The 20,669-nt window shown below is 38.1% G+C and overlaps 1 protein-coding gene across 3 annotated transcripts in view; it reads right to left on the reverse strand.

Moving 5' to 3' along the window:
• The window catches only part of FGD6 (FYVE, RhoGEF and PH domain containing 6), a 115,557-nt gene that overhangs the window by 61,010 nt on the left and 33,878 nt on the right, over nt 1-20,669 (reverse strand). Inside the window, exons 3-6 of one of the 3 annotated variants that reach the window (XM_047868045.1) lie at nt 18,146-18,290; nt 7,847-7,864; nt 2,032-2,099; nt 1,902-1,932 (exon numbers count right to left, since the gene is read on the reverse strand). In XM_047868045.1, coding sequence (XP_047724001.1) covers nt 1,902-1,932; nt 2,032-2,099; nt 7,847-7,864; nt 18,146-18,290 — 262 coding nt within the window. Of the gene's footprint in view, nt 1-1,901; nt 1,933-2,031; nt 2,112-7,846; nt 7,865-18,145; nt 18,291-20,669 lie in introns of all 3 variants that reach the window. The other 2 variants (XM_047868047.1, XM_047868046.1) reach the window with 2 other exon arrangements.

Raw genomic sequence — 20,669 nt, forward strand, 5'->3', positions numbered from 1 at the left:
TATTTTTAAAACTTCTGATCCAACACGGATTGGAAATATTTTAAATCCAGTCTCTCACCACATTATGAGAAGCACTACGCTAGACTATAGGCACTATGAGGGCAGGGACTCTGTTGTTCGTCATGGAATCTTCAACATGTGTTCCATGCAAGATTTGTTGAAATAGTGCACTGAATTTCCAACTCCAGTTTTTCTGACTCCATAGCATTTTTTTTTTTTTTTTTTGCCTCCATGAGCTTACCAATTAAATTGCAGATGCTGCAAATTTCCTTAGAGTGGTCTAATTCTGTTTAGACGTGTCTATCAGAAAATATGTCAAATAGGTACAATTTGTTTGTCCTACAGATATGTTAAGCTTTCCAGAAAAAGGAGTTTAGCTTTTTTCCTTTTCCCTCTGCAATGGTTTAAGCAATACAGAGGTTCAGTAAAAACTGGAATTCATTCAGTTCAAAATGGAGTTTATTTTGAGAAGTTATTTATTCATCCTGTTACATATTTGAATTTTTTTAATGTTTATATTACGCATTTGAAATGGCAATATACTTCAAACTCAATAAATTTATTTGGGTGACCAAATGCCGTGCTATAATTTTTAAAAAGTGAATTTCAAAGAGAACTAAGCAATACAGTCAAGATTTATATAAGAAACTATTCACAAGACAGTAATTTCTCAAAACAAATCAGTAATGTTAAGAATTGTTTTAGAAAAGGTTTCCAAAACTGGAGATTCTTCACACAGGATTTAGAGCTCCAGGTTTCTGTTGTACCAAGCACAGAGCACAGAGAATCATTTAGTGAATGTGAATCAGGCTTAAGTGCACCCTACTTTTCATGTTCACATGTATCTTTTAAGTGGAAAACTGAAAATAATGATACTTTTAGAGATATTAATGGGTGTGAACCTACCATTTCTCAGTAATTAAGATGAAGATGATGTTAATAATTATACCATCTAAGTAAATTTTCACTTCAGTTGCTTTCTTCATTGTTTCCTCTACCTTAACCCTCTTTTGTTAAGTCTTAATAACTTGCCAAAATATAATTCAAATAAAGTAGGATTAAAAGCGCTTTCACTGTTAACGCATAATGAAACTTGTAAAAACTTGCAGGTGCAAAAGAGTGCATGAGAAAAATGAATATGCTGTCAGACACATTCTAATTGTTTCCCAACAGGTTTGTTCAAGTTGACAATTATAAAAATGGAATACAAAACTTTAAAAAGTTAGTTATAAAAAGGTCTATTTTAAGAGTCTATTTCTGGGAGCTTATTCAGATAGAAGAAGAATGGTTTTGAACACTGAGCATGACATTCTTTATACATTGCTAATGCAAAGTTCTCCTTATAGACATCTTCTGCAAATGCCCAAGAAGAAATACTCTAAAAACTGTTATGAAGACAGAAAGTTTAAAGACTTTGGAAATATGGATATAAAGGCCCTGGGGCACTTGGGTGGCTCAGTCAGTTGAGCATCTGACTTCGGCTCAGGTCATGATCTCATGGTTCGTGGGTTCAAGCCCCGCGTTGGGCTCTATGCTGACAGCTTGAAGCCTGGAACCTGCTTCAGATTCTGTGTCCCTCCCCGTCTCTTTGCCCCTCCCTGTCTTGTGCACGTGTGCTCTCTCTCTCTCAAAAATAAATAAATAAACATTAAAAAAAAAGGCTCTATTTTTTGGAAATAATCTGGGTATACTACCTACCCATTAGAATACATACATTTTAGAAAACATCTATATTCACATATATGTATGAATTTAAAAATGTAACCATATATTAGGAAGCACATATATATATATACACATTAACTTAAGTATATTTAAGTTATGCTGAAAATTTTTTGACATAGGGAAAGATGCAAAAGAGGATAGTCTCAGACTCTAAGAAAATATTTGCAGATACTTACAATATGCAAAAGTTTTAACACATCCACAAACCTGTAAAAAAAAAAAAACAAAAACAATAAAAGAAATGTTTTCAATGAACCAGTAGGGAAACAAATGGTCATTTGAATTATAAACTGAATGAATACCTACACTTTCTCTGAGCTCATAATCTCCTTGGCAATATGATGGACTTTACTTTTCATTCCAGTATCTTCATCCTGTGGATAAGACTACATTAAGAAAGCATAAACTCATAAAAGGATAATGAAGATTGGGTTTGAGCTGGTCAGATGTAAATCCAAGCTCTGATACTTATAGGTTTCTGATCAGAACACATTTCATACTGCATAACATCTCAAATGGCAAATGTGGAGCATGAGATGTGATTATTAAAACATAATACAGGAAGCGTTGAGAACTATCGGTGATCCTCACTGTCACCAGCACAGGACTGATGGGACTGTCCTGGGGAGCCAGAGTCCTGGTGGAGCACAAATGCCAACGGTTCAAAACTGACAAGTCATATTCTGCAGGAGAAATGACCCTTACAGATATCACATAAACATGAGTTCTTCCCAATATGTAACCTAGGAATTTTTCTACTACCCTGAATTTCTCTTCAACATCTGCTGGTAATCATGGCATCTCCTCACAAACATTCATTGCTAAACATATACCCAGACATATCTCCCCTCCACTCCCTTCAAGATTTAACAAATCGCAAACATTCTGCAATATCTGGTTTAAATCTGTCTATGAAACAAATGGTTATATAACATTAAAGTTCCACTCCTCCTCCAAGAGTAAATACTAATCCTGCAGTGTGCATTTGTCCCTTCCATGTTTTCATTTTAGTACAGAAGAACTTAAATACAATAGAAAAAAATCCTGGGGCACCTGGGTGGCTCAGTCAGTTAAGTGCCCAACTCCGGCTCAGGTCATGATCTCGTACTTCGTGGGTTTGCGCCCTGCATCGGGCTCTGTGCTGACAGCTCGGAACCTGGAGCCAGTTTCGGACTCTGTGTCTCCCTCTCCCAATCTCTCTCTGCCCCTCCCTGGCTCTCACTGTCTTTCTTTCAAAAATAAATAAACATTAAAAAAAAAAATCCTAACCTTTCCATTAGAAATACTGTTACACAAAAAACATTCAAGGTAGGCTATGAAACGAATTACTTACAAAAATAATCTTTAAAGACCAACAGTTATTAATTCAGAATGTACTAATACTCCAGCCTAGTTAGCCTAGGATATTCTGCCTTGCTACTTGACCTTAGCTCCTAAACTCTATCTTTACTTTTTTTTTTTTTTAAATTTTTTTTTCAACGTTTATTTATTTTTGGGACAGAGAGAGACAGAGCATGAACGGGGGAGGGGCAGAGAGAGGGAGACACAATCGGAAACAGGCTCCAGGCTCCGAGGCACCAGCCCAGAGCCTGACGCGGGGCTCAAACTCACGGACCGCGAGATCGTGACCTGGCTGAAGTCGGACGCTTAACCGACTGTGCCACCCAGGCGCCCCTATCTTTACTTTTTTATTTTATTTAAGTTTATTTATTTATTTTGAGAGAGAGTGAGGGGGGAGGGGCAGAGAGAGAGAAAGGGAGAGAGAGAATCTCAAGCAGGCTCCTTGCTGTCAGCACAGAGCCGGATGTAGGGCCCGATCCCACAAACTGTGAGATGATGGCCTGAGCTAAAATCAAGGAGTTGGGCGCTTAAGCGACTGAGCCACCCAGGCACCCCTTAAACTCTATCTTTAAAGAACAATTAGACAGATGAATTTGACTTCCATCCCCATTATTATTCCTCTTTTCTTATTTTTTTTAAAGCTTATTTATTTATTCTGAGAGAGAGCAAGAGAGGGGGAGGGACAGGGAGAGAGAGGGAAAGAGAATTCCAAGCAGGCTCCCAACTAAGAGCACATAAGCTGATGCGGGGCTTGAACTCACGAACCCGAGATCATGACCTGAGCCAACATCAAGAGTCAGATGCTTAACTGCTTGAACCATCCAGGTGTCCCTTGTTCCTCTTTTCTAAGACCAGTTGTTTTGGTCAACTGAGCAAGATCCAGCATAAGATACTCAGCTCCATTCACCTACCTTTTAAACTACATTTAGCTAACATTCCTCAGGAAGCAGTCTTAAGCACAGCCTGATTCTTGCAGACTATGTATCAGTCATGTGCTAATAACTATGACTATGTACACACACACACACACACACACACACACACACACACACACACGTGAGGATAATTGTTACTTTGAAAAATTTAGCAAGGTAATACTTTTCTTACTATTAAAATGGGTTTCTCCATATCATCTGTAGCTAGAAAGTTTAATATTTCAAAAATACAGTTTAGGGGCACCTTGGTGGCTCAGGTCATGATCTTGCAGTTTGTGAGTTCGAGCCCTGCGTCAGGCTCTGTGCTGACAGCTTAGAGCCTGGAGCCTGCTCTGGATTCTGTGTCTCCTTCTCTCTCTGTTCCTCCCCCTGCTCGTTCTCTCTCTCTCTCTCTCTCTCTCTCTCTCAATCTCTCTCAAAAATAAATAAATATTAAGGAAAAAAAGAAAAATATAGTTTATATTTTGAAAACTGAAAGCCAGAAGAAATGCATTAAAAATGAAAAAAGAGGGGGCACCTGGCTGACTCAGTGAAGCATGCAACTCTTGATCTTGGGGGTTGTGGGTTTGAGCCCCATGTTGGATACAAAGATTACTTAAAAACAAAAACAAAAACAAAAAAACAACCAACCAAACAAACAAAAAAACACCAGAAACCTAAACCACTGAAAGATCTAAAGCTTTCACTGAGCACTCTTATTTTCAAGTGATGTGAGGTCCCTTAAAGATCAAGAGGTGCTTTCAGCAGTAACTTTCAAGACATGCATGCTATAGATGGTAAAGCATTTCACTAGCAGAGCCACCTGAAATGTGTACCAGCTTTATACAAAAATTTCAAGTAGGTGTACTTTATTTTTGGCATCTACCATTTATTTCCTTTCCTCTTTTTATGGCTCTGCCCTTAAGTCTCTATTCTAAATTTTTTTTCCTCTTCAGGACCCTGCTCTGCCAGGCCTGGTTTAGAGAGAATTGTGTGGTGATTCCATGATAATAAATGTTTATCCCCAGACAGATATCATTCTTCTTTCTGTTCCAGCATGGGACAAAAATACTTTAACTTAGAAAAACAACAAAGGTGGGCCTGACATTCCTTATCTGTAAAGCTAAAGTGTTGAACTTGCAACTTTAAAATCTTAAGATTTAAACGTTAAGTATCTCAGGGGTGGCATGGCAAATCAGTGAGACAGAGGGTGGCAGCGATTCAGAGGTAGCACTGGAGCTGGAGACTATGAAGCAGGTGTTTCCTTTCTAGAGACTGAGACTGTAAACTTTGGGGGGAATATAGTGAGTACTGGCATAAAAACAGATGTAGGTCACAGGGAAAAATTAAGAGAAGTCCTTAAATTTTGTCAATGGATTTTTAACAAAGTTGTTAAGACAATTCAGTGGAAGAAAGGATTGTTTGTCCCCGCCCCCAACAAATGGTTGAAAATTGCTGGACCAGTTAGATGTCCATGAGCAAAAAGATGAATTTATAATCTACCTGACACAAAGATGTATCATAGGCTTACACTTAAGAGCTGAAACTATAAAAGGTCTAGAAGAAATCCTTTTAGGTTTAGGCAAAGAGTTTTTAGATACAACACCAGAGGCATAAACCATAAAAGAAAAAAAGAAAACACTGATAAACTAAACTTCATAAATTTAAAACCTTTATGCTTGAGGGGCGCCTGGGTGGCTCAGTTGGTTGAGCGGCCGACTTCAGCTCAGGTCATGATCTCGCGGTCCGTGATTTCAAGCCCCACGTCGGGCTCTGTGCTGACAGCTCAGAGCCTGAAGCCTGTTTCAGATTCTGTGTCTCCCTCTCTCTGACCCTCCCCTGTTCATGCTTTGTCTCTCTCTGTCTCAAAAATAAATAAACGTTAAAAAAAAAAAAAGAAATTAAAACCTTTATGCTTGAAAAGACACCATAGGGGCGCCTGGGTGGCGCAGTCGGTTAAGCGTCCGACTTCAGCCAGGTCACGATCTCGCGGTCCGGGAGTTCGAGCCCCGCGTCGGGCTCTGGGCTGATGGCTCAGAGCCTGGAGCCTGTTTCCGATTCTGTGTCTCCCTCTCTCTCTGCCCCTCCCCCGTTCATGCTCTGTCTCTCTCTGTCCCCAAAATAAATAAACATTGAAAAAAAAAAAAATTTAAAAAAAAAAAAAAAAAAAAAAAAAAAAAAAGAATGTGTATGTGATGTCATCTTTTAAAAAAAAAAAAAAAAAAAAAAAAAAAAAAAAAAAAAAGAAAAGACACCATAAAGAAAATAAAAAGATAAGCCCCAGGTTCTGGGTCCAGAATACACAAGATGTGAATAGATATTTCACTCAGTATGTAAGAATAGCCAATAAGTATATGAAAAGATGCTCAATATAATTAGGAAAATGCACATTAAAACGACAGTAGGGTTCCATTCCATATCCACAGAACGGTAATAAAAAAATAAAAAAAATAGTAGGGCACCTGGCTGGCTCAGTCAGAAGAGCATGCAACTTTTGATCTCAGGGTCATGAGTTCAAGCCCCACACTGGGTATAGAGATTACTAAAAAAAAAAAATAAATAAATAAACTTAAAATCAGAAAATAGCAAGTGTTGGTGAGGATGTGGAGAAACTAGAACCTTTATCTTACTGCTGGTGGAAATGGTAGCCTTTATTCATATATTGTGATTGGGGGTTTTAGTTGTTTCCTAATATCACTCAAGGTAGAGTTCCTATTTCTTATCTTTCTTGTTATTGAGATCACTCAGAGAGAAGGAGTGATCACCATCCTTACTCCATCATTTAAAAATCTACAGTAACAGATTATCCATCATTTGATAGCACGGTTAGTAGAAGAAAACAGCTCTACCCTCAGCTGATTCATTGCTCTACAACCAAATTTGAAAACAAACTGATCATCAGAACCCCCAAGCAGCTCTTAAGTTTCAAATTCCCACTGAACTGTCTTGGAAATTCTGATTCTATAGGGGCAGGAAAGTGGTTGTCAGAAGAGGAAATTAAGGATAAATTTTTAAAAAGCCCTAGATTTCAAGAAGTAAATAAGGAGAGCAACCAAATATCCAAATAGCTATACCTATAAACACCCATGGAATATGCTAACATCTTGAAAGAGAGAAAAATGTATAGTTTAGGAAAATATTCACAAGGAATAAAGCATCCAATGACCTTCAGTCATTCTTTGAACAAGTCATCAAGTACCTACATACTAGATACTGTAGAAACACACTCATCAAAGCCAGAAACCTGGACTCCTTTCTTCTCCATCTTCTGTGATCACAAGTGAGTCTTCAAGTCCTATCAATTTATCATTCTGCATATTTCTTTAAAGATTTATCAATCCTTACCTCTTCTTCAATACTGCCTCCTTATTTCTTGCCTACACTACTGCAGGAACATAAGTACAGTAAAACCTTGGTTTACAAGCATAATTCATCCTGGAAATATGTTTATAATCCAAAGCACTTGTATATCAAAGCGAACTTCCCCTTAAGAAATAATGGAAACTCAGATGATTTGTTCTACAACCCAAAAATATTCATATAAAAATGATTACAATACTGTAATATAATACAAAATAATAAAGAAAACGCAAAATATAAAGAAAAATAAACAGGGGCGCCTGGGTGGCTTGGTCGGTTAAGCGTCTGACTTCGGCTCAGGTCATGATCTCACAGTCCGTGAGTTCGAGCCCCATGTCGGGCTCTGTGCTAACAGCTCAGAGCCTGGAGCCTGTTTCAGATTCTGTGTCTCCCTCTCTCTCTGCCCCTCCCCTGTTCATGCTCTGTCTCTCTCTGTCTCAAAAATAAATAAATGTTAAAAAAAAAATTAAAAGAAAAAAAAGAAAAACAAATTAACTTGCACTTACCTTTGAAAACCTTCGTGGCTGGTGTAAGGGAGACAAGAGAGAGGAGGATTATTATGTAGGACGACTTTCACTATCACTATTGGAATCACTGCTACCTATTGGCTCAATGGAATCTTTTTCTGCATGGAGCTATTGTATACACTCACACGTATGTTTGACTACAGTACAGTATTATTATTAATAAACTCTTGTCATATACTGTATTTCATGTAACTGGCAATAAGGCAACAAAGGAAAGGGTTTATACCTGCAGGCAACCTGACCTAGAATGAAGCAAAGCATTCCTAAGCTTACTCTTATATGGAAAAGCAAAGGACTGTCCATAGGTGCTTTGAAGTGACAAAAATTACACTAGTGTCATTTGTGGTCACCTTCCAGTGTTCTAAAAAATCAGTGATTTTTGCCAAACACCGCGGCCTGAGACCGAGCATTCAAGCATGGGAGACAATCACCCACAATCCTGCAGTGAGAGCGAGAGAGCGAGAGCAAGAGCAAGAGAGACAGAACCACTGGCTTGGTCGTGATCACGTGACATTCAGCATCACATACTACTTGTATTGCAAGATATCATTTATCAAGTTAAAATTTATTAGAAATGTTTGCTCATCTTGTGGAACACTCGCAGAACAAGTTACTTGCAACCTAAGACTTTACCATGGTTTCCTTGGCTCTAGATTTTATCCCACTGCAATCCAGTCTCTATACTGCCACCAGAGTAATAGTTCTTATTTATTTATTTTATTTATTTATCTATTTATTTAAATTTTTAAAAGTTTAAATCCAAATTAGTTAGCATATGGTGCAACAACAATTTCAGGAGTAGATTCCTCAGTGCCCCTTACCCATTTAGCCCATCCGCCTTCCACACCCCTTCCAGTAACGCTGTTTGTTCTCCATATTTAAGAGTCTCTTATGTTTTGTCCCCCTCCCTATTTTTATATTATTTTTGTTTCCCTTCTCTTATGTTCATCTGTTTTGTCTTTTAAAGTCCTCATATGAGCGAAGTCATATCAGTTTTGTCTTTCTCTGACTAATTTCACTTAGCATAATTCCCTCCAGTTCCATCCACGTAGTTGTAAATGACAAGATTTCATTCTTTCTGACTGCCGAGTAATATTCCATTGTATATATATATATACCACATCTCCTTTATCTATTCATCCATCGATTGACATTTGGGCTCTTTCCATACTTTGGCTATTGTTGATAGTGCTGCTATAAACATTGGGGTGCATGTGTCCCTTCAAAACAGCACACCTGTATCCCATGGATAAATGCCTAGTAGTGCAATTGCTAGGTTGTAGGGTAGTTCTATTTTTAGTTTTTTGAGGAACCTCCATACTGTTTTCCAGAATGGCTGCACCAGCTTGCATTCCCACCAACAATGCAAAAGAGATCCTCTTTCTCCACATCCTCGCCAACATCTGTTGTTGCCTGAGTTGTTAATGCAGAATAACAGTTCTGAAATGCATTTTAGGGGTACCTGAGTGGCTCAGTCAGTTAGATGTCTAACTCTTGATTTAGGCTTAGGTCACACTCTCAAGGTCCTAAGATCAAGCCACACATCAGGTTCCATGATGGGTGTGGAACCTGCTTAAGATTCTCTCTCTCCCTAAAAAAAGTGGGGGGTGGGGGGCACCTGATGGCTCAGTCGGTTAAGCATCTGACTCTTGGTTTCAGCTGAGGTTATGATCTCATGTGTGTGAGTTGGAGCCCCACATTGGGCTCTGTGCTGACAGCGTGGAGCCTGCTTGGGATTCTCTCTCTCTCTCAAAATAAATACTTAAAAAAAAAAAAAAAAGACTCTCTCCCTCTCACTGTCCCTCTTCCCCACTCAAGCTCTCTAAATAAATAAATAAATGAACAAATAAATAAATAGGCTGCCCTCATTAAAAAAAATAAATGAATAAGAAAATATTTTAAAGAAGGCAAATATAATTACCTTTGGTCTCAGGTTGAAACACATTAGGAACTCCCTATCACCTATGGGCAACAAAGACTCAAATTTCCTTTGCCATATATCTAAAACACTCCACAGTGTAGTCTAGTTATCTTCACTAGTCCCTCCCCGCTCCCACACACTGTATACTCTCTACTCCAACCAAATTGGAACCATCTTGCAACCCCAAGTATGCTCTGCCCTTGCATGTCTGTCCCTATATGCCTTTCCTTCTGTTGTGATTTCCTTCCTCATCACTTCTCCCCTCCTCAAAGATTTCTGCCTGTCATATTCTGATTTACCCTTTAAGATGGCACTCAAAGGTTTATCCTTTATGAAGGCTACCTTGATATTCTTTCCCTGCCACTGCCACAGTGCCGGTTATTCTCTTACTCATGTAGATTTATAGAACTTAACCCAGTGGATTGTGTTTACTTGCTGACATTTTTGATTCTCTCTAGTTTAGGACCTTATTTACCCTGTATCCTGCACCTAGCACAATGCCTATGCACTGTGCAACTGATATGCATGAATAAGCAAATGTGTCCAAAGGTGGCTGCCACCTTCTCAGAATGTAAGAATGGAGCACAGTGCTTTTGAATGTGTATTGAGTAACAGGAAAATGTAGACTCAAACCAACTAACAGGTATTATAGATATTTCATCATGTAAAAAACAAGGTGGGGGGTTGGTCTAGATGATTAAGGCCTTTTGCAACTCTAAAATTCTAGGAATCTATGTATGTATTCTATTGTCTATTTTACCTTTTAAACTAGGAAAACTACAGAGCTAACAAGGGATAGTAACTACTAGAAAATGATTCAATGGATTACATTCATTTTCAAAGTAGACAGAAAGTCAAAGATAACTAAAACCAGAACAAAATAAAAAGTTTTGGATTATCTTCAACTTGTAAGAACAATGACTAATTCTGACCCAAGTCAAACAGTGATGGAAAAATACACCCCACTGTAAAACCTCAAGAGAGAGGCCATATTTGGCATCTTAACTTTTCAGATAATGATAGTCCTCACTTCAATTACATCACATTTCAAAGCAGATTGCTTGTTAAATAGCTGCATCTCCTAAAAGCACACTGCTGTGGAAGCTGAAACATTAGCCACAAATGAAATTACTTTGTGAAGATCATAAAGTAAGTCAAACAAATTCAAAAACAGAACCTTTGGTTTGAAACCCAGTTTTCTGTTCTGATCTCTTGATAACAGCCCACCCAGCTTCGTAAATTCTTAACTGTGTTCTCCTTTATTAATATTTGTTTGCAAGCAAAAATGTGGTGAAATTTGCCCATTACTTTTTAATAGAATACTTAAAAGGCCTTTGTCATTCTACTCAAGGGCTCTACTAAAAAGCAAAAACCTGGGGCACCTGGGTGGTTCAGCTGGTTGAGAGTCCAACTCTTGGTTTTGGCTCAGGTCATGATCTCAGGGTTGTGGGATCAAGCCCCCCATCAGGCTCTACACTGAGTGTGGAACCTGCTTGAGATTCTATCTCCCTCTGCCCCTCTCCTTCCTGCTCCCACACTCCCTCTCTTAAAAAAAATAATTAAAAAGCAATAAACTGAACAACCAGATCTGTCTGAGAAACATGTTTATCATTAATTTCATTAAATTATCTCCCAAATGAGGTAACACCATGATTAACCTCTAAAGGACAAAGTTCTCTTAGGTTTTCACCCCACTCTTCATAAAGAAAATTTAAAAAAAGGGGCATCTGGGTGGCTCAGTAGTAAGGGTCCGACTTCGGCGAAGATCATGATCTCACGGTTCACGGGTTCAAGCCCCGCATCAGGCTCTCTGCTCTCAGCACAGAGCCTGCTTCAGATTCTGTGTCTCCCTCTCTCTCTGCCTCTCCCCCGCTCTCTCTCTCTCAAAAATAAACATTAAAAAATTTTTTTAAAAAGGGTAATTTTAAAAAGGAAGAGATAGGGATGTCAACAATCAGGAAAGGTGAACAATGGTGAATATTCTAACCATAATGAAGGGAAATGAACAGATCTCATTCTCAAAAAACCATTTATTATTTTTTTGACATTTTGTTGTAAAATTTATTTACTGATTTTGAGGGAGGCGGAGGGAGAGAAGGAGGAAGAGAGACAGAGAGAGGGGCAGAGAAAGAAGGAGACACAGAATCAAAGCAGGCTCCAGGCTCTGCGCTGTCAGTGCAGAGTCCAATGTGGGGCTTGAACTCACAAACTGTGAGATCATGACCTGAGCTGAAGTTGGATGCTTAACGGACTGAGCCACCCAGCTGCCCCTCAAATAACCATTTATTATTAAGCACTGAAAGTAATGGCCAAAAACCATAAAACTAAAGACTTGGAACAGAAAAAAATAGAGATTACCATGGCTATTCACTACCATCCCAAACACATTCCACTAACATCATTCAACTTCTATGGCTTATCCCAAGTTTTAGTAAAGACAGATTTTGGTTAAAAGAACAACAACAACAACAACAAAAACCAAAAAACACCAATTCAGGGAGCTCCAAGGCAAGTTACTTAACCTGAATAAAAAACTCCTTTTCTTCATGTGAAAAAAAGAATAGTACATATGTCAGACCTATATCCTACTATGTTTTTATTTATTTTTTTAATCTTTTTTTTTTTACATTTATTTATTTTTGAGAGACAGAGAGAGAGACAGCATGAGCAGGGGAGGGGCAGAAAGAGAGAGGGAGACACAGAATCAGAAGCAGGCTCCAGGCTCCAAGCTGTTAGCACAGAGCTTGATGTGGGGCTCAAACCCACGAACTGTGAGATCATGACCTGAGCCAAAGTCAGACGCTTAACCGACTGAGCCACCCAGGGGACCCTCCTACTATGTTCTATGTTTTTAAAGATTAAGTGTAATACCTGCACTCACAGTACAAAGACAAGCACAGGCACATAGGTGTTAAGATTCTTCCCTGTCTGGTAGCACTTTTACCTTTCCAGGAGTATCTTTTTGAACATGTTTGCTTTCTCTTCACAAAGTTAAAACAAGGGCATAGTGGCACATATCCTTTATTTTCTCTTCCTACTGAGTCTGGCAATTTTGTAAGGAAATATTATTGTCATCGAGACATATCAGTTATGTGCTCATTATCTGTCCATGGAATATGGCATCTGTTATGGATTGAATCACGGCCTCCAAAAGATATGTTGGAGTCCTAACCCCTAGGACCTCAGAACATGAGCTTATTTGGAAATAGGGTTGTTGCAGATGTAATTAGTAAGTTAAGATGAAGTCATACTGGACTAGGATGTGCCCCTAATCTGATTGGTCCTTATAAGAAGAGAAGAGACACAGGCACACATGAAGGGAGCACTCTGTGATGATGGAGGAAGAGACTGAAGTAATATAGCTATAAGCCAAGGATTAGCGAGGATTGCAGGCAAGCCACTGGGAAATAGGAAGGAAAGAGTCTCTCCTATAGGCTTCAGAGGGAGCATGGCCTTGTCCACACTGTGATTTTGGACATCTGGCCTCCAGAACTGTGAGACAATAAACTTCTGTTGTTTTAAGCCACCCAGTTAGTGATATTTTGTAACAATAGCCCTAAAAACCAATAAACCTATCACAATCATAATCACAATCATAGAAGTGTATTACACGTGCCTAATGTGCATAAACTTTCTTGACTTCAGAGTGTTTTTACAATTATTAGCCGGTATGTTACAACTATGTATCCTGTATTATCTTCACAACAACTCAGGGGAGTATTATTGTCTCATTGTGTCAATTAAGAAATTGAGGATCAAAGAAATTATAAAAGAAGTGGTCTTACTATGCTTCTACTCCAAAGACTTTTTCCTTTGGAAACTGCTACCACCTTCTTTACTTGGTTGTGAGAAAGCCAAATTTGTTTCCTCTTCTTGGCTGATGTATATAGGACTACACCACAGGCACTACTCTGTACAATCTTCCACTTAGCTTTACCGTTTTCCTTTAGCAGGATTTTTTATTTTAATAGATTCATTAAAATATTCACATTCCATAAAATGAATTTTTACTCTTCTAAAGTATAAATTCAATGGTTTTCAATATATTCAGGGTTATGTACTCATTACCACAACCTAACTTTAAAACATTTTCATCACCCCTAAAGGAAACTCCATGCCTGTAAGCAGTCACTCACTCCCCATCCTCCCTTCTGTCCAACCCCTGGCAAGCATTAATCTACTTTCTGTCTCCATGGATGTGCTTATGCTGAATATTTCATGTAAATGGAATCATAAAACATGAGATCTTTTGTGACTGACTTCTACTCAGCCTATTTTTAAGCTTCATCCATGTTGTAGCATGCATGAGCACATTCTCTAATTGCTAAGTAATATTCCACTGTGTGGATACAGTACATTTGTTTATACATTCATCAGTTGATAGATCCACTTATCAGTGGAAGGGCACTGGAGTTCCTTCCATTTTTTTGCTTATTATGAATAATGTTACTATGAACATTCTTGCACAAGGTTTTTATGGACATATATTTTCATTTCATGTGGGTATATACCAAGGAGCGGAAATGCTGGGTTATATACTAACTCTAAATTTCACCTTTTGAAGAACTGCCATTTGTTTTCCAAAGAGGCCGTATGTGTCATTTTACATTCTCACCAGCAGTGTATAAGGCTTCCAATTTCTCCACATTCCTGGCCATTTGTATATCTTCTATGGAAAAATGTCTATTCAGATTGTTAGCCCATTTTTGTAATTGGGCTATTTTTTATTATGATTGAGTTGTAACAGCTCCTTACATATTCAGGATATAAGGCCTTTATTAGAGATGTGTGCCAATATTTTCTCCTCTGTGAGTTATCTTTTCATTTTCTTGATGGTACTGTGTATAGCACAGAAGTTTTTAATTTTGATGATGTCCAGCTTGTCTATTTTTCCTCACATCACTTATACCTTTGTTGTTGCATCAAAGAAGCCTCTGCCTACCCAAGGTCATGAAGAGCTATTCCTATATTTTGGTTATAAGGGTTTTATAGTTTCAGCTCCTACATTTAGGTCAATTATACATTTGACTTAATTTTTGTGTACAGTAAGAGGTCTAACTTTATTCTTTGGCATGTGGATGTCCAATAGCTCCAGCACAATCTATTAACCCTTTGATTTCTTTAACTACATATTTTGACTTTTTGTACTACATACATTTTTTTATTGTCACTTGAAATCCATTGTGATAGGAGATTGGTGCAAATAAACTAAATGACTTAAAATAATCATTTGACCATGGTCAAATGGCTAGTAAGTGGCAGAGCTGGACTGAACCACAGATCTTACAATGCCAAATTTCATGTTTTTTTTAGAACATATTACTGCCTTCTATGTAAACATGCTTCAGATTTATTCATCAAAGATAAGAAAAGGCAAGCTTGAAATTATATTTGGTTATATAAGGAATGACTGGAAATACTAAGCACTCAATTTGTGTAAGGAACTGTTTTAAACAGTGTATCATCTTTAATCATCACAATAATCTTAAAGAATAAAAACGAGTGTCAAAAAAAAAAGAAAGAAAAGAAAAACAACTATCTACCCTACTCCCTCTTCTTCCCACAGATGAGGAAACTAAGGCATAAAGGTGTTAAGTAAATTGCTCAAGATCACAGAGTTGGTAAGCGGTAAGAATGCAGGTAATCTGGCTCCCAAGATCGTGTTCTTCTTAACCACTTTGAAAGCAGATTACTTAAGAGGAAAGCATTCACCAGGCTATGCTTAGATGGATCAGCAACTGTCTAGAAAAGGAGAGTTAGCTCTTTTTATTATTGCCATTGCTGACTCAAGCTTGTCATGATGGCTGACACTTCAAAAAGGGAAATCATTAATACACTAGAATCAGGTATAAAAAAATCTTATTAAGTGTCCGTGATTAACTGAAGAAATAATCTCATCAAAAAAATTTTTTTAATATTTACTTATTTTTGACAAAGAGAGAGTGAGAGAGTGAGCATGTGAGCTGGGGGGGGGGGGGGGGGGGAGGGGCAGAGAGAGAGATATAAAATCCGAAGCAGGTTCCAGGCTCCGAGCTGTCAGCACAGAGCCCGACGTGGGGCTCAAACTCATGAACCGTGAGATCATGACCTGAGCTGAAGTCAGACACTTAACCAACTGAGCCACCCGGGCACCCCAGAAATAATCTCATTTTAAAAACAGAAAAATATTTAACAGCAGTGTGGCACAACTAAAGACAAAAACTAATAATATAAATACCAGAAGGGAAAGGAAAGGCCAGTACAAATACAAAGGAAGGAACTCTGGAAGTCTCCAATGACTACAAAACAAATGAGTCAACCAGGCAGTGTTGTGACCGGATATGGTGGAAAGATGCATAATACAAAAGGGTTAGAGAGAAATCGTTCTTTTATGCATATGTCAGTGAGATCCCTGGTAGAATGTGGATACCGCTTTTGGTTACCATACTTCAAGAGCTATGGGGAGAAATCAAAAGGGTTTGAACAAGAGAAATAAAACAGATGCAAACAATAGGAAACAGTACTTGTTAGAAAAAGAAGAACTTGCAGCTTATCAAAGATAGTAAAGGTTGATTTAATTATAGTCCTTTGAGAAGAAGACCATTGGAAGGCTCTTCCCCAAATTCCGAAGGATTTGGATCTTTCCAGTCATTTATTTCTCAAATATCACTTTCTTAGAGGCTTTTATTCTAAGTAGCCTCCTCAGTTTCTAGCACATTGCTCTGTTTTATTCTTTTCACAGCATGTAATTATCTGAAAATCTCACTGTTTTCATGCATATATGGCCCCTCTTGTCCCGTTAGGATGTAAGCTGTTCAAGAGCAAAAACCTTAAGCACTGCTTTATGTCTTGTACATACTTTTTATGTCTGGTATATCTGGGAAGTAGTATTTTATAAATACTTGTAGAATCTATATCTATGAAACAGTAACAAGGAAAATGAGCTTTCAAATCAGAGATGGCAGCTACCAGTAAAACATAGGAGGAATTCCTTAATAATCAAAGTAAAACCTACACACTGCTGAGGGATGCTGTGGGCCTATAAGAAGTCACTCAATCTGTCTTAGGTATCTTACAAACTCACCTGCCCTAAGGCTAAATAATTTCTAGTGGTTACTCCCAACTCTTATGAGTCAGTACTTTGCAGCATGAAATATTGCAAGAAATAATCATTGAGTTCCTACCATGTACTGAACAGTGTTCTAAGGCTTTACACATATCAGATCATTTAGTCCTGACAATTATCTGAGATAAATTCTGTTCTTTTCTTCATAAAATGGAGGCTCTTTAGCTTAAAGGGATTAAGTAATTTGCCCAAAGTTATCTACCCTGCTCCTAAGTATTGGAGCTGGGATTTAAACCAAGATAATTACATAACTTATGCCATTCATTTAAGGCTGAAATAAATTTAAACAAAGCAAAAATATATTAAACAGGAAACAATGGATTGATAAATTATGGCATAGAAGTTGGATGACAGGGATTTTCTTCTCTATGGCTTGATACGCTTGCTATGCGGATCCTTTCAAATTCTATTTTGCTGTAACATTCCAACACATTTTAGGGTTATTGTTAATATACTATTTTTCCCCTTGTAAGTATGTCTTTATTAAAAAATATATTTAAAACGAAGCACTCATGTCAAACTAAAGAAACAATATAATAAACCTCCATGTATTGACATATCTTAAATAATTAACAACACATAGACAATCTTATTTCATGTATAGTGTAAATACACAAAAACTGACTCACTTCAAAGGAAATCCCAGTATGTTATTAACAAGTCTTTATTCTATCTCTGAAAAGACTTCATTAAATCTGAAATGCATCTAATTCCTTTCTTTCAAGTAGACTCACTTGGATTCAAGGAACAATCCTAAGAGGGGATTTTCATTATCAAAAAGAAAACCAATGGACATTGCCAAAAATAATTTCTCAAAAATTACTAGTCTCTAAGTGATGTGCATTAGAAATATGATTATCTTAGGCACTATATTATACCAAGAACTAAATTTGAATTAGAAAATGTTTTATAAAGGGGGCGCCTGGGTGGCTCAGTCAGTTAAGCTTCTGACTTCAACTCGGGTCATGATCTCATGCTTTGTGGGTTCCAGCCCCATGTCAGGCTTTGTGCTGACAGCATGGATCCTGCTTCAGATTCTCAGTCTCCCTCTCTCTCTGTCCCACCCCTGCCCCTCCCTCTCTCTCAAAAATAAACACTTAAAAAATTTTTTTAAAAAAAGAAAATGTTTTATAAGTTTTAAGAAAAAATTAACTAGGGATTTTGTGCCTATCATGCTGATAAATATTATCTCCAAATTACATGAGAGACCAACAAATACAAAAGTAGAAACAATTAAATACCCAATATATACCTGTTTGTCTCCCAGGTCAGGGTCCCCTTTACTAGAATTAGAGCTGACATCGTCTTCGTCAGAACTGTTGAGGTCTTCCTCATCTGAAGGAAGTTCACCAAGACCAAGGTCAAGATCGTTGTGTCCCTCCTGGGATGTTCCAGAACTGTTTCAATAAAAAGTATTGCATTAGTCACCTTTAATAACAAGGAATACTACCAAAAAACAAACACGATCAACCATCTTATTCCAGGTATACCTAAGGGATGTAAACACAGGGATGGAAATAGCCAGACCAACCAAAATTCCCCTCTCTTTCCTATCTCAGCTGTCAAAAACACAAACTCATCTTGAGATTAAAATAAACATCTTGAAAAACATGTATCTTCATGATAGGAAGGTGGATGAGAAGCAAGTTTTCTAGCTGCCCTAATCCTATGCTTCCATCTCCTTACTCGAAAAGATCAGGTCTCTCTACCCCTATAAACCAAGAAGCCTCATGGGATATGGACTGTATTACCACAAAAGGGCACTCACTGGCTAAACAGGAACATTAGAAAAGGTGGTGTTTCCCTGGGTCTCAGTTTTTGTTTATTTGTTTGTTTCAAAGCAACTAATAAATCTACCAGAATTGGGAGGTAATGATGGTGAACACAATAAACCATGCATGTGCTATTATGAACATGTGCCCAACCTCCCTGATTATCACCAATTCCTTTTATGTAACCACATCATAAGACATGGGAAGGGACAAGGATGTTAAAAATTCTTGGGCTCTGATCCAGACCTGCTAAATCAGAAACTCTAGGGGTGCAGGGCCCCTAGGAGACACATGTTGGAAGTTTGAAAACCACTGTACCAGCTCATTTACCAACTCTGCCTCGCCAGCCTGACGTCATCAACATTTCCCATTTTGTATTGAGACAGATCTCTTGAATCTAAGAGCTATTGTTGCAATCCAGTCTGTAGGGGGGAATTCCACAGCAAAGTTCTCCAGGAAGACAACAGAAATAATTCTTTCTAACTTTGGTTGTAAAGGCTCAGGAAGAAATTATCTGTAGCAACTGCTTTCCTGTCTGCAGTCTATAAGAATATCTGCAGAAGAGTCAGTAAAAGATCACAGAAAATCATCAGGAAAAACACTCACACGGAATAAAGAGACTTGCATTTCACCCTGGCAGGCCCCTTTACAGATCAAGGTCAGGTCATTCAACTGCCAAGGCTCCTACAAGTTATGAAAATTTCTAACAGGAATCTTAAAAGCTAAAGATGAATTTTCTGCCAGTTCCTGATTACACATTGTAGGATACAGACTAGCCTCAGATGCCATTCCTGGAACTCAAATGTTACACAAACCAGTTGGGTGAAGGCAGAATGCCAAAAGGAACACCTCCCTCTGACAAAGACAGGGGTTCCTTATTATTCAGTAGCTAGAGGGCCTCAGAGAATCATATTGCAGCCTCAACTAGGTGGGTGCGTGCCTTATTATAGCTCCCCATGACATGGAGGAGACTCACTCTCTAGGGAGGAGGTGGGGGTGGAGAATGGAAGCTTTCTAGTCAGATCACTGGCAAGATTCACTGTCTCTGGTTGCAGGGACAGGAGCCCAACCCAGCTGGGTAATTAGGTGATTTAAATTAGCTAGCATAAAATAAAGTTAACAGGATGCAGAGACTGCAGGATCCATCCATATAAATAAAAGAAAACGTACCTTCACTTCTTTTTATCTTAATTCTTTATCTTTCGTCCTCTAAAACCCTATTACTCATAAACACATTCAATCTATGACCAGCTTCAGCATCACCAGGAAGCTTTTCAGAAATATAAAGCCTTAGGCCTCACCCTGCTGCAATGAATCACAGTCTGGTTATAACAAGATCCCAGTAATTTGGTTTTTTGAATCAGTGCACTCTTTTAGACTCAACAGTATAAAAATTTTGAATAATCAGTAACAGAGCTTGTAGCACCTGTGAGGAAATTAGGTTTACTTTGTCTGAAGAGAGAGCTGAGAGGTGTTTCCTGGTCCAACATTTGGAAAGCCATTATTAAGGATACAGTAGGAAGCTAGTAGCCACAACTGTTAGGGATATAAATATTTACAACAGTTAATTTAAGGACAAGAAAAAAAAAAGCTTTAAGTATTAAAAGGACATGGATCAAAACGTAACTGCCATAAAATGTTGGGAGTTGTTAGTTCTGAAAGTTGCTTTCCTACAGAAAACCTTCCCTGACCAACCCCTCCCTAACCACATTGGTTTACTTGTCTCTTCTGAATCCTACACCATCTCATTCAACTGCACATGGTGATATATTTGTTTCCCTCCCTAAAATGTAAACTCCTAAGGACAAGAAAATGGTCTTTTTCAGTTGAACCCCCAGGATCCTGCTTGACACATAATGGGCCCTCAGTAAATTTTTAGTGAGTAAACAAAAATTATATTAGAAAGCAAAGAGTGTCAAATTTCAGACGTTCAGATGGTAAGTATTTATGGCAGTGGTGATCATAAAGAAAGGTTTGGGGGGGAATACTGGAATAGTGTATGGT

The sequence above is a fragment of the Prionailurus viverrinus genome, chromosome B4 (assembly GCF_022837055.1).
Source record: "Prionailurus viverrinus isolate Anna chromosome B4, UM_Priviv_1.0, whole genome shotgun sequence".
Lineage (NCBI taxonomy): Eukaryota > Metazoa > Chordata > Mammalia > Carnivora > Felidae > Prionailurus > Prionailurus viverrinus.